Source organism: Myotis davidii, unplaced genomic scaffold (assembly GCF_000327345.1).
Source record: "Myotis davidii unplaced genomic scaffold, ASM32734v1 scaffold122, whole genome shotgun sequence".
NCBI lineage: Eukaryota > Metazoa > Chordata > Mammalia > Chiroptera > Vespertilionidae > Myotis > Myotis davidii.
In genome coordinates, this window is record NW_006293234.1 from 1,449,297 (window position 1) to 1,464,173 (window position 14,877).

General features: G+C 45.7%; 1 protein-coding gene across 1 annotated transcript in view; it reads right to left on the bottom strand.

Annotated features, from left to right (window-relative positions):
* Positions 1-1,361: 1,361 nt before the first annotated feature.
* Positions 1,362-14,877, bottom strand: part of WLS (wntless Wnt ligand secretion mediator) — a 62,007-nt gene continuing 48,491 nt past the window's right edge. The window contains exons 10-11 of the mRNA XM_006766911.2: positions 11,766-11,919; positions 1,362-2,363 (exon numbers count right to left, since the gene is read on the bottom strand). Of these exons, the coding sequence (XP_006766974.2) occupies positions 2,254-2,363; positions 11,766-11,919 (264 nt within the window). The 3' untranslated portion in view covers positions 1,362-2,253. The remainder of the gene's footprint in view (positions 2,364-11,765; positions 11,920-14,877) is intronic.

The window sequence follows — 14,877 nt, forward strand, 5'->3', positions numbered from 1 at the left end:
CTTTGGGCAAAGCTTGCTTGAGTTGGCTTTTGCTACTTATAGACCTTTAAGTAACACAACCACATACACTTCTCCAGGAATCTCTAATTCTGTCGGGGCCCTGCCACTCCCTTCCCAGCCAGGCTTGAAACTTGACTCTGCCCTGACTTTTCCTGAGGCCCACATTCAGAATGCTCAAGCCCTGCCAGCTTTACCTTCTAAACAAGTCCCCTGCTCTCCACATCCTGGAGTATTGCCCTAGGTGCAGGCCTGTGGTCTCTTTGCTGGGCGTGTCCAGCCTCCATAGCCTCCAGTGGTAGGTAATTCAGAGCACATCGCTTCTCCAAAACCCAAAGGCTGTCTTATGGCTCTCACCACAGCATGACAACCCTTCTCCTCCCGCTTCCCAGGTGCACAGGTTTACCTCCTGCTATTTCCACTCCTGGTGCCAGGCAGGCCTGACGAGCAGATGAATCTAAACAGCCTTCATCTTCACTTCCTCCATGATTCCTGTACTTCTGGTCCCTTTGCCTTTTGGCCCTGGTAAAATCTTTTTTTTTTTTTTTAGGTCTATCTCAGGCCCTCTCCCCATTTCTTTGGGAGAACCTCTCCTTGCTCCCTCCGGGACTGGAGATCTCTGGCCATGTTTTAAGTTCATGTTCATTTCCCCTTCCAGATGGGGAGGCATGGGCTACCTTTAATTCCTGGCACCACCGTGGATGCTCAGAAGTGGATGTGGAGTGAATTCATTCATACACCGTCAGATGTTCACCAGGACAGGAAAAGGCCCGAGAGAACAGCCAGAGCCAAAGTATTTCCTTCTGTCCTTGCTTGCTGTGCTTTTAGCCAAAATCAGGGGATGGGGTGGCGGGGACGGATGGTGGGTGCTGAGTGGATGGATTAGAATGTGACCCAGGCTTCTTGGCATCAGTGTCTGAAAAGCAGGATGCTCCTGGAGTTGTTTTTGATTCCAGGAAGAGCACATTCATATGGCCTTTGCGTTTAAAATTCATTTCCATATACGTTACCTGACTTACTAGGTGCCGCAACCCGGCGAAGCAGTCAAAGTTTATAGAGGCCAGTTGGTGGGTGAGGAGGCATCAACAAGGTCACACTCATAAAGGGCAGGCTTTCCATGGGAGACTGCCTTCTCACCTCAGATCCAGGCTCTTAAAAAAAAACCAGTGGCAGAGTTAAAACACCATCAAACAGGCTATTCATGGAAGTGGGAATAGGTGTGTGTGTGTGGGGGGGCAATCTGCTTCTAAATCATGTCACATTTTCCCCACCCTTGTTGCCAGACACGACAGTGAGGCAGGTTAACCACCAGTACTAAAGGTTATCCTATTTCCAAAAATAGATACTGCCCCCAAACACTTTGATTTGATGGCAAAATACTTTAATTTCTCATAAAGCCACTTCCCCCACCCCATGGACTTGACATGGAAAAGAATCTGCATGCGTGTGTCCTGGCTGAGCAGGAGGATGACGTGTGCATGTACATATATGCATATACCTATAGGTTTATTTCATTGATCCGATCTACACTTCTGGGGGCTGCTTGAAGCATCTTATCAAAAGGAAACACATTGTAAGCAGGAGGTAAAAAAAGCTTTTCAGACCCAACCCACATCCAACAGATTGGTCAGTGCTGGATACACAGATTTGGTTCCAAAGCTGAAATAGACCGTCTCACGAAATTCAGTTATTTTATAGTATGCCATAAAAAAGAGGGACGCATGTCTATTGACAACTTAAATATTAACTCAACAGGCTACCTGGTGATATAAATAGGAAAAAAAAAGTGGTCACGAACTAGGAGTGAGAAACTATGACAGCAGCCTCTCTTGGACTGCAAAGGATGTTAAAAAACTACCCTAGAATCTAAAACAGGAAAAGAAGTCAAATATTCCACTCCATATAGACCCCATCTGGCCCACATCATCCCCCCAAGGAGTATACCCCCAACACATGAGGTTTACTAACCACCTGCTACAGATGTTACTACATCACTAATTAACAATGATCACAGAAAATGTGTCATACCAGAGGTTTTGTTATACACAAACGCCTTAGTGGCTGTGGAATCTTCTCCCAAGGGCTGTGGTCAGAAGGTAAAGTGACAACGTCCACGCCACTTTTCCAAGAAACCACAGCTAAGACACGGGAGCAGCGGAGGGCTGGTTCGCGCAGTGAGCTCTCGCTGGCATGCTCCACACTCCAGGCAGAAGGGCTGGGATGTGGGGAACAGCCCCAGCCAGGGGCTGCCGCCATCTATTCCTGGGCCTCCTTGCGGGTCAACTTGTAGATCTCGGTGGGTCCATCCACGTGGGTGATAGTGGTGGTGAGCTGGAGTTCTTCCCCATTGTGGACTCTCAGATCACCTGAAACAGGGGTTTGGGGGTGAGACATGTTGGAGGAGGAAGGAAAAGAAAGCTGGTTCATCTCCGTAACCACCGCCCTTTCACATTCTGAGCTGACAGCGAAAACCTGGGCACAAACACCAGGGCTCACGCCCAACCTTTTCACTCAGACTTGGCAGTAATTTCATCCACTTTTGTCTCCCAGAGAAGAGAGATGAATGAGAGATGAGTCAGCTTACTGCTTATGTAATTTGTAGTCATTACTAACATTAATGAGAGCTTACTTGGTGCCTGACGCTATTCTCAGTGCTTTACCCTTGATCGTATTTATCCTCACAAGAGCCCTCGAGGCTGATCATGCCAGCGTCACAGATGAGGAAACTGGGGTGGAAGGAAGGTGACTGCCCCAGGTGACGGAACAGACACACAGCAGGGCCGGGAGCTGGGCCGAGGAAGGCAGGCTGTGCTGTGGGCTCAGCCTCCCTGCGGTGGGAAGGCAGGCACACACACCCGTGTTGTGAATAACTGACAAAGTGGCTATGCCATGTGCAGGCAAACAAGACCTGCCTATTACCAACCGATTGGGCAGGGTCCTACGTATAGTACTTTTAAGAACAATTAGGAGTTTTCTTCTCAAGGAAAAAGGACCAGAAATACACTCAATTTTCTGCTACCCCCAGGATTCTGTACACAACACCACTGTTTTGGTCACCCCACACAGTGGCCCTGCAGGGTGCTTGGTCAAAGCTAGTTCTTAATTTGCATATCTGGGAGAGCCATCAAAAGTTCAAAGCCAGATTCAGGATCTGCATGTCTGAGAGTCCTCAGCATTTCAAAGAGTCCTGACCACCCCAGGAAACCGCTTAGCACCTCCAAGTGTTTACCTAAGGAATCCCTTTCACTGAAGACTTCTTAGAAATAGATGCCAGGATGCAATTTTCTTCAGGTTTTGAACCAAAGATGGGAATTCTTTAAGCTTAAAATGTGATTTCAATTAGCAGGCCCTAGAAAAGGTATCTGATCCTACAGATCATTTGAAGAAACAGCCAAAATTACTTGGGCTTCTTTATTTCACAAGTACCTATATTACAGGATGTGCCTGACACTGTCCTAAACACTTTACAAATATCAATACATTTAATCTTCGTCCCAGTCCTTTGACAGAGGTGCTGTTGTCATCATTCCCGTTCTGCTGATGAAGGAACTGAGGCACAGACAGGCTAAGCACCTTGCCCAAGGCCCGAGTTGATACATAGAGATTCAAAGGGGAGCTATGAGACTCCAGCATCCAAGTGCTCAACCTTTAGGCTATGCTGACACTGTAAATATTCAAGTTTCCAACAGCCAGTGAGGCTGCCAGCAAAGCATAAATTCACATGCAATGTGTTACAGTCAGAAATACATATACACAGTAATTTGGATAGATTGTTCAGGACGTTAATTTTTCTCTTTTGTGTCTGATGAAAGAGAATTTATAGCACCAAGAACAGTGCACTGACAGTAAGGAGAGCTGTTACGTATGAGCATTTACCATATGCACCAGTAGGGGCTTAACGTGCCCTGTGTTTCCTTATAAGATGTGAAGACACTGCGGCTCAGGTAGGCAATTAATTTCTCTATGGGATGCAGCCTGCTCTCAGGAGAGCTAGGCTGAGGACCTGGATCTACGCACCTCTGGCTACTGGATCCCTGATTCACCTGTGGTTGTATTGTACCTCAAAGGCCAACTATTTCCCTGCAGGGAATGGATGTGGGAAGGTGGCAGTAAGATGGCAGGAGTGGGGATCCCTCCATTTGTATCCAAATTCCAGGGACTCCCACTCCTGCCAAGGTCTCACTCCATCTGTTCTCCCTCTCTTGGCTTCTGCGGCACCATGCACAAACACACTCGAAGACTCTTCCTTTTCAAGACCAAAAAAACCCTTCCAAAAATGTGATGTGTTTCTTACTGAGGGGGGAGAGGAAGAATAAAAGGGAAAAGAATAAATGATGGAAGGAAAAGAATTCTTCGGTTTGCAATAAGTCTCTTTCTCTGGTTATGATGTCAATTCATCTCTGCTAATTAATAAGACAAAGGCTTCTTTCTTTCTAACCTCTGTGAAATGAGACTGATCTCTGGCACAGGATTTAATCTCAAAGGACTACTGACGGGCCCATATTTTTGGTATCATGGCCAGAGGTAGCTGCTGCTTAATTCCAACTGTCTGCCATGCATACTACGGACCCAGAAACCTACATAAATGGAACGATAATGACATAATGGTAAGCACAGCTTTTAAAGACAGGCAGCTTTTTTAAAATGACAATTATTTGTGTATCTGTGACTACTTTAGTAAAAAGAAGAATAATTCTAAGATTGTTTCACAGAATCTGGAAGAGATCAGTGATCTTCTAATATTAATAAGGGCCACCTAAGACAAATTAACACCCCATTACCCAAACATGGGGGCCAGGGAGGTCACACACCATGAGCTCCTGTTTATTTCTTGAGAGCCAGGATTCCAACCCATCTGTGTCCACCTCCAAAGCTTTGGTTGTTTCTGTAACATTATTAACTTCATTCTTTTCTGTGGGATTTTTTCCCAGTCCCTCACTGACTTCCTTCTATTCACCTTCAAAGCTAAGTTATCAAATGATAACTCCCTAGAAGTCCCTGGTTCGCAGCAGGATGAGAAAATCAAGGTGAGTACAGTATTTGTACAGCAAAATTATTTCCATGCACATGACTTGTTTACTCTCAGATTACGTCCTTCCTATATGTTGCATTTTAATAAAACAGTGGATGGTAGGTCTCAATATTCCTTTTCTTTTCTAAAGAATGTGAACATGCAGCACAGGATCTGGTATGGTAAGCGCTCATTACAACAACCACCAAGATTTGTCTGGTACAGGCCAGTCTAGCTCCCCGCTGTTCCACTCCGCATGGCTAGGTCCACAGCAAACAGGTATGCCGTGGGATGACTCTGCTGTTGTGATTCCTCTGGGGGGATGAGGCATAGTAGTCTTGGTGGGACAGGGTTCAGAATCCTGGGTCCAGCCATCTCTCAATCCCTTTCAATCATCAAACATAGCCTATACCAGGCTCAGGGTGCTGTATTTCCTACCCACCTCTAGACACTCAACACCAGGCAACTGCAAGGAGGGAACACAACAAAGTCTACAAGTTTTGAGTGGAATCCTAGTGTTGTGGGCTGACTTGTATTCCATACCCCATAATCATTTGTTAAAGCCCTAATTCTTCGATACCACAGAATGTAATTGTATTCGGACATAGGTTCTTTAAGGAGGTAATTACATTAATGTGAGGCATTGGGATGGGCCCTAATCCAATATGACCAGTGTCTTTATAGGAAAAGGAGATTAGGATAAAGGCACACACAGAGGGAAGACGATGCGAAGACACAGGGAGAAGACCTGGAAGAAACAACCCTGCCGATAGCTTGATCTTGAACTTCTAGCTTCCAGAATCATGAGAAAATAAATAGATTTATGTTATTTAGCCACCTCGGCTGCTATTTGTTATAGCAGCCCTGCCCAACTGATACCTTTAGGAAACAGAAAGGTCCTCTCAAGCAGGTGACTGAGTACCTTCTATCTTAGTGGGGTGCTGGTCATGTTAAGACTCAGAGAATGTGATTTTAGGTGCCTGGGTAAGGAAGGATCAGGCAACTGGCAAGAGAGGCAGGAGCAGAAAGTGCCTGACTACAAATAGCAGAGCAGGAGGAGTGAGCACGCTGGCGAAGCCGGAGAGGCTGGTGATGGCCTGCCTGCCACCTCTTTCCCATCGTCACTAGGGAGTGGGAAAAGGCTGAGGCCCGTCAGACTCTGAGTCCCGCCCTGGTGGGAAGACCAATTCCATCTAGACATCAAGGAGAAGCCGGGCTGGCCAGGGTGAGTCATCTAACAGGCAACCAGAGAAAAGACCTCAATAAAAGGCAGCCACTGTCGAAGCCTCATGACTCAAACCAAACATTTACTGAGGCAATGAAAGCCAAAGCCACCTTCCCTGTGAACCCAGCAGCATGAGACCTTCAAGGCTTCCGGAAAGTAAAAAGGCCACAGCGGGGTAGCCAGCTCCCAGGACCTGGGACCTGGCCGCTGCCGCTGCCGTGCTTCCGGCAGCCTGAGGGTGTCAGACAGAAGACATTCAGTGTGAGTAGACACAGAAAGAAACCAGTGGGCAACTAGAGTGTCTCCTGATCCCTTCATCATCATCCAGTCAGGAATCCTGTTTCTCCTTTTTTTTTTAAAAGCCTTCTGACAAGAATTCTCCAGACGAAAGAATACAAAAATGAAAGTGGTTATTAAGAATTGTCGGACTTCTTAAGCAGCACCAGCCTTTTCCCCACATGAATTGGTGGCCGGGAGTTGGGATGGTCGGCTGTGTGTATAGGGCCTTCATGTCGTATCCCTGGGAGACTGTGCCCTCCCTCCAAGCTAAGGGCTGACCAGCATCAGCTGAAATCTGTTTCCGCCTAGGAAGATATCCGTAGTGACTCACAGATTGGTATGGGAACAGGAAAAAAGAACGATTTTAATGAAAAGGCAGCAAGAGCAGAGCAGAAAATGTGAGTGGTCCTTGCAAGAACGAGGTCTAAAATACCTTTGTTAAAGTAAAAAAAACACACATGCATATTTATGTATACATATACACACATACAACGATGATATAAACACATCCATGCACACAGGCGTGCACACATATACAAAACCATGCATGACTTACCACTGCACTACGGTAAGTCAACCAACAAGAAGGAAGTCAGAGCTCCATGTGCCTGCAGCACCAACCAGCCACTGAAGACATGAGAACGTGCTGGCTGGGCGCTGTCCTGCCACACCCCGTGTTTCAGGAGGCAGCCGTGGAAGTCTTATCGCCCATCCCAAACGTCTAGCTCTCTGGGAACAAGGTCTGTCTGTGGGCTTTACATCATACCACCTATCTCACCTAGCACCGTGCTGATACTGAGGTGCTCAGTGGTTCATTGCTAAGGGCCACTGGACCCACACAATAAAAGGCAAACAAATACATGAGAGAAAATGCTCTTTGGAAACTGACTCTCGCTTGCACCTGCTGTCCACTTTGTTCCTCTGTCCATTCCCTGACCAAAAGGGAGAAGCAAATGTCTATGCTCTCTGCTCCCACTTCCTCTTGTCACTTCTTGGCATCCTTCTCCATCTCCCAAACAAAACAGCCCTTCTCAAAGGTTCTTTCTTTGGCAGAGGTCTATCTTTTTCCAGAGGCCTCTCCAGGATCCACCTCATGCAGGCAAGAAGCATGGCACACCTGTGATTCATTCTCCACAGCAAGAGAGAGCTGAAGTTTTGGCTCTGGGCCATAAAAGCAAGGGGTAGTTAGCGCAGTCCAAGCCAATTTAAAAATAAAAACTTTCCAAGAGAAAAGAAAAGGAGCATGAATAAGCTGGGGTTGGGGGGAGAAGAAATGTCAACCAGAGAATTTAAAACTACAGTATATCACCCTCAGTGTTTATTTTCTAGGTTTCCATGTAACATTCCAAACCAGCTCTTTCAAAGGAGCTCCAAAATCTTGGCAAAGACACCATAATTCCTAGGCTACAGTGTGTGGCTTGGCGGCAGATGAAGAGATGAAAAGTGAAAGGAGCAGAGAAGAAAAATGATCAGAGAACCCAACATGGAGAGCCCCTTCCAACAGCTCAGCTCACAGCACCATGTGAGGCAAGGGTGCCACCAGCTGCCAGGGGCACAGACACAGCACCATGTGGGACAAGGGTGCCACCAGCTGACAGGGGCACAGACACAGCACCATGTGGGACAAGGGTGCCACCAGCTGACAGGGGCACAGACACAGCACCATGCGGGACAAGGGTGCCACCAGCTGACAGGGGCACAGACACAGCACCATGCGGGACAAGGGTGCCACCAGCTGACAGGGGCTCATGGGCTGCCCTGAAGTCACAGTTGATCATGTCACCACCATAGACCTGCTAGATAGTGTCTCCTTTGTGTTTATGATCAGACAGGGTCCCAAAGGGTCTGCCCACTAAACTGCTTGGAGGATGTTTCTCAACAGGGGCCCTATTGCATTAGAGGCAGGACAGTTCTTCACTCAACGAACTGCTTTGCTCAATGCAGGACATTGAACATACCCAGAACCCGGTCACTAAATGCCAGTGGCACGTCCCAGACGATCTAAAACAACCATGAGCATTTCCAAACACCACTTGGTAAAAGATTCAGGGGAGGTGACCTCCTCTTGAGAACTAGCTTTTTTAATTATTTTTTTAAAAAATAATTTGATTTGAGAGAGAGAGAGGGAGAGAAGTATCGATTTGTTGCTCCACTACTCTATGCATTCATTGGATGATTCTTGTGTGTGTCCTGAGCAGAGATGGAACCCACAACCTTGGCGTATCAGGATGACACTCTAACCAACTGAGCTCCTCGGCCAGGGCCGAGAACTAGCTTTTGAGCTTTCTGTGAAATTGCAGTTCAAGCTGTCTTCAACAACAACAAACATATGATGAGGAGAAGATCAAGTGCTATTCTCAACTGCAAGGCTGCAAGCCCAGGAGGGCAGCAGTCATGCGGTGCCAGGAAAGAAGCCCTACTGGGAGCTTCCTAACACCTGGCTGCAATTCAGCCTCCTGGCCTGCAGGGGGCAGGCACATGCTGTCTCTGCAGGGGTGGCTCCAGCTCTGGCCTCCCACGTGCCTGAGAGTGCCAGAGCTGGGCAAAGTCTCACCTGTGTTTGGAGACCCCTTACCTGTGACAGAATCACGCCCTGGGCTGCGACTTTATGACAGGAGGTGCTCCTCTGCCCCTTCCTTGCTATCAGGAAGAAAGAAAACCATAGAATTTCATGGTTCCATGAGACTCCGGGAAATCACTTACAATCGGGAGAAGTGATGCACCGAGGAGTGAAGCAGTTTGCCAACAGCCATAGAGCAAAAACAACCAGCACAGTGTGTGTACATGAAGCACAGGTCAGCACTACGTAATCCTACCCATTTGAATGATCAGTCCCACATCCTGGAAAGGCCAGCCATTGCTTTTATGTGGAATTTCCCCGGAAGGCAGGAGCTCCATCTTTTGGATTTCTGCTTAATATTCTCAAGTCAAGAACAGGTCCATGTGCTTTGTGCCAAAGTCCAACAGGATGTCCATGAAATGAAATCAAGACTCTTGTTCACAAGCCCAGAATGCCTTCCTGCGGGCGCCGTGGAGGCCCCCTGTTGGAGAGGCTGCAGCTTCCACAGGCCATGCATAGAGTAAAGAAGAGTTGCTCGCAGTGGAAGGGAAGCTGCGGGAAGTGAATGCTGCCTAGCTCCCAAGCTGTCTAGAGAGGAAGTCAATCAAACCCAGAGTTGGGCGGCTGGGCAGGTAAGTCGAAAGGTACTGATGAACCAAATAGAACCAGAGGCATGGATTCATGGCACAGACTTGACGAATGTCAAAGGGGACGGGTGTGGGAGGGTCTGGGTAAAAGAAGGTGAAGAGATTAGCCAAAGAACACATATGCATATCCCATGGACACAGACAACAGTGCGGTGAAGACTAGGAGAGGGCGGTGGGCGGGAGCTGGGTGGAGGTGGGCAAAGAGGAGGGAGATGGGGGACATCTGTAATAGTGACAACAATAATTTTTTTAAAAGTCTTTATTCTTGCCCAGGACCCATGGCCAAAGGAAAACCTGATACTGAGTGTGACATGAAGTCGAGGACCAGGAAGGAAGGCAGGCCTGAGGTCTAGGATGCTCTTGCACAGAGTGGCGGCTGTAGTGCGGAGACAGATGCTGGTTGAGACCATTCCTCTACCGCTGACCCTCAGCACAGAGGCCTCCCCTCCTCGCCCCATTTCTCATGTCACCATCCACCTCTTTTAACCCCACTTTCAAGATCGCTCATCTGTGAAATATGAAAGCTAATTCAGAACTCTTATTTCTAAAGCATTAATTCACTCGACATTTTCAAAGCACCTTAACCAGTCCTCGCCCGTAAGGAGTTAGTGTTGCAACAGGAGTGAGAAGGGCCAGGCGAGCTCATGCATAGCTGCACAGCGAGTGTCGTGTGAGAAGCGTAACCTTGTTCTCCAGGCCTCTTCCCTAGGACGCCGGTTCCAGAAGATACACTGCCTAGAATTAGGGTTCCAGGACCAAATGATGTAATCACTTGGGGAAATGCTGTTACCCCCTACCCATTTTAAATGACTCACAGTACATATTAATGTGCCAAAGGCATTAAGTTGTCTTTAGTAAAAACCCCATTGATGCTGATTAAAAACCCAATGATTATCAAACGTATTTGACCATTAACATCCCACAGTGACAATATTCTACTGAATCTAATTTGCTGAACTCCAACTGGTGTGATCAAGAAAAGGTTTCAAGAAGGAAGAAGCATTTTGAATAAGCCTAAAAGATAGGTAGGGTTTTGCTACGCCCAGATGAAGGCAGGATATAAGTCTATTCATTCACCACACACTCACTGAGCACTTCCTATGAGCAAGGCCAACCCTGGTGCCATGGTGGACAGGCAGACCTTGAACCCTGGTCTCTGCTCTGGCGCGGAGTGGAGGGTACTGGTTCTGATTTGAGGAAGAGCTTCTTATATTTGGGGAATAGCAAGTACGTGACTTGGGTAAAACAAGTGGGAAAAAGATGAAAGAATAAGAGTGGAATGAAACAATAAATCAAGCATCCCAAGAAAAAATGAGCTATCAGGACAGGCGTGTACCAGGCCACGAATTCCAAGTTAACAGCTCTGCCATAGACAGTAATATTCATTTGTTTCTGCCGTGGCTGGTTGAGAAACCTCAGGCAAGCCCTTCCCTTCTATGGGCCTCAGTTTCCTCATCTATAAAATGACCAGACTGGCTAAGTTCTCTAAGGCTCTGGCAGCATCAACATCAGAGACAGCAACACCAGTACTTAAGAAGAAACAGGCTGTGGGGTCTGGTGAATGGCTATTAGTTTGGATACATGTCAACAGCCTTGCAGAAAAAGTGAGCAGGAGAAAAATGAAGCCAGCTCCTTCTTCAATGCCCAGGGCCCAGTCCCACTGCACCAGATATCTTAGGATCACGCTTCTCATACCAGAACCGTGAATGTGGTATCCTTTTCAACAGTCAATTTTGCAAAAACTAAATAAAAATAAAAAATTGAGGAAAGCAAATTTAATTTTTTTTTTTACTAACACTGGGACATGTTTTAGACTAGAATATAATATTCCCAACGTATTTTCAAGGTATATTTTAAAATGAGAACTTAAAGAAGTATTTGTCTTGTGCTGGCTTTTGTCTTATAGTTCTGCAGTCCTTTGGGTGCTCATTCTCACTCAGAGGAGGGAAAGTTTGGGAAACCCAGAGCCTTTGCTAGCCTTAAGTCTTGTAGAGACAGAAGCCTACTTTTCCTAAATAAAATTACACTGAAGAGTCTGGCACTCACCATTAGACTGGTCATCCCCGTAGTTCTTATGGGATGGTGCGTACAGGAACATCAAAGCAAAGACGTACAGATTCCACATCCCATAGATGCCTGTGAAAAAGGCACTGTTCACCTGGACTGTGACACCACCCCACTTCCAATGGCCTTCGGTCACCTGTGGAGAGGAGACAGTGACACGGAATTAGAGCCGAGAAGAAACACAACATCAACATGGGAACAACCAACACAAAAACCAAGTCTCTTCTACACGTGGGAAAAGTGTAGGGCAATGTAGGACTCCAGTTTTTAATCTGAATCATACTCTGAACAGATTAATTAAGGGCTTACTACATGTGTCAGGCACAAAGTCTGCTTGTCGTTTGGCTGCACACCAGAATCACCTGGGAAGTGTCTCTTCCTAAAACAGCAGCACACCATTATCCCTCATGTAAAGAAACTATGATTGAGCCTAACCCTTATCCACAAGTACAACTCCTCCTCTGGTATGTCTTCCCAGCTCTCTGCAAACTGACCGCAGACAGAGGCCAGCTCTGGTTCGTTTACTGCCATTTCTTCAGTCCCTGATGTGCCTTGGGGCTCAGAGAAGGCAAGTGAGTCCTCAGAGGGAGTTTTCCCTAGAGGGGCGGTGAGGGGAAGCGCGGCAGAGGTCTGGATCCAAATCCATCCTCCACCACGCACTCTGTTTAATGTAAGAGAAGTAAAGACTAAGGCTCTGTACTTTAGTTTCCATCAGTGCAAAAGAAGAACTTGTAGGGTTACTGAGGAGAATTAAGTAAAAATATTTCTAGAAATTTCCTGGCATGCAGTAAACACTCAATAAATCTTTTTTATATCCTGTCTTTCTTTGTAGGTCACTCACAAAAGTAATTATGAGCTTTCATGTGCTTTACAATCCTGCAAGAATGTGTTGAGGCTGCTTTTGTCTATGTTAATGACTTGGTAATTGTTTTAAGAGCTGTCTGATGACATATGTGTTATAGGAAGAATTGTCAACAGAACTGTTGAGGTGAATGACTGTGATTTGTGAGATCAATGAAATGATTTTGATCACTTCTGCCTGCCACAGGAAATCTTACATGGGAGTAAAAGAAAGTATTGGACATATATTCCTGTGATAGTTTAATGAGGCGAGGTTAGATAAGCTATCCTTAAGGAGCCCCTTCTTCTAAGAGCTAAAGTGTAAGAGGGTAAGCCATATCTAACTATTAATGACTAACAAACAGGTTGATTTCACCTCCTGTTTTTGAAGCCGTGGGTCTATATTCCTTTGGTGCCCTCTTTATAACCCATAATCCACTAGGGCAGTGGTTGGCAAACTGCGGCGCACGAGCCACATGCGGCTCTTTGGCCCCTTCAGGGTGGCTCTTCCACAAAATACTGACTTCTGCGCATGGGCCACGAAGTTTCAATCGCACTGTATGTGCGCGCCCGCACGTGGTATTTTGTGGAAAAGCCACACTGAAGGGGCCAAAGAGCCGCATGTGGCTCGCGAGCCTCGTTCCCAGGCATAGCACAGCTGTAATGACAAGTATTTCTTCCTGTAACCAGATTAAGTGATTACAGACTTTACCAGTTTTAATTTGACATTGGCAATACATAATTTTTTTCATTTCTGTGAGTCATAATCAAACCACTACCATGAACTCTTATTTATTTGGGGGAAATAATTCATTTTATATGACGTGCTCAGGAAGGTTTTGGCCAAAGAAAGATTTCTTAACCATTGCTGATTTTGGAGCAATGCACCAACATCCAAGCTATTTAGGGCTTACTTTGTAGAAAGGTCTCCAAATGTCACTTTTTCTTATTTTTAAGTACAGAATAGCCTAACTTTATAAGAGTCACAGTACTTAGAGATACCTAAGATAATTTTTTAATGGAAGGGGAGAGGAAGCCTTAAGATAGTTTCTGGAACTATGAAGCAGACACCACATGTACCTGCTGTCCTTGCAAAGGGAGCTCCTCTCCATGCGATTAACAAGGGTCGGCTAGGTTGGGAGAAGTACAGGTGAAACAGGGTCAAACACTTCTTATCCTCTTCTACTCTATTAAGATAGGGGACCTTTCAGAGAGCCTACTTCCTGTGATATAAGCTAGAAATACTCAGGATTGACAATTCTGCTGAAGTTAATTCTTGCTGGGGTTGGCATGATGGATTTACAAAAAATACCCACTTGTGTGCCTGGTACACAATGGTGCTCAACAGACAGATGTTTGCTGAAGGAATATGGGTAAAAGGATAGGGATGTGCAGAAACATGGAAAGGGGGATAGAAACAGTCACGTTTAGGAAATATCTGACTGAAGAGTCAGCAGAAAATACCACAGTCCTTCCCAAATCCCAATAATTGCACTTAAAAGTAAGAGGTCAATAGGTAATAAGTGTTATTTCATTGAAACATTTATGCCTATTGCATCCTTTTAGATCAGTTTAAAAAAAATAGTTAATAGGTATTAGCAAAGCTAAGATTTTAAAAAATAATGGCAAGGATAATAATAGTTAACATTTATTTAATGCTAGTGGTTTGTCAGGAAGTACGCTAAGAATTTTACATGGAAGGTATTCGTTTCAATAACAAACCTATGAAATAGGTGGTTAAAATTTCTATTCAACGCCTGGGTAAACTGTGACACAGAATGTCTTGCCTAAAACTGCTCAGCCAGAAAGTTGTGGCTCTGACTCCAAAAGAAGATCTACTTAGCCATTATACAACACAAGAGTAGGAATATTATCTTAAACAGGGGTGGGTCTCTTAAGCTAAATTATGAGGCAACTATTGTATAAGGTCAAATTTCTTTTGAAAATTCACTTAATTGGCCATGATGCACACTGGTTAATTAGTATATGTATACGCAGGTGTGTTTATTCAAATCTGTACAGTAAGACATATGCACTATATATCCTAGATATAATGCATGGCATATAATAAATTGGATGTATATGCAAAATACAATTTTATAGCAGAACCACTCAAATGCCATGCTCATACTCGGAGGGGCCCCCAGGAGCCGAGGAAATAGCATTTTCATGCGCAACTCTCACGTTTGCTTCAAGACACATGCACGTCAAGATAGAGTTGCAGAATTATCCATACTACTTAATTTGTAGTCTC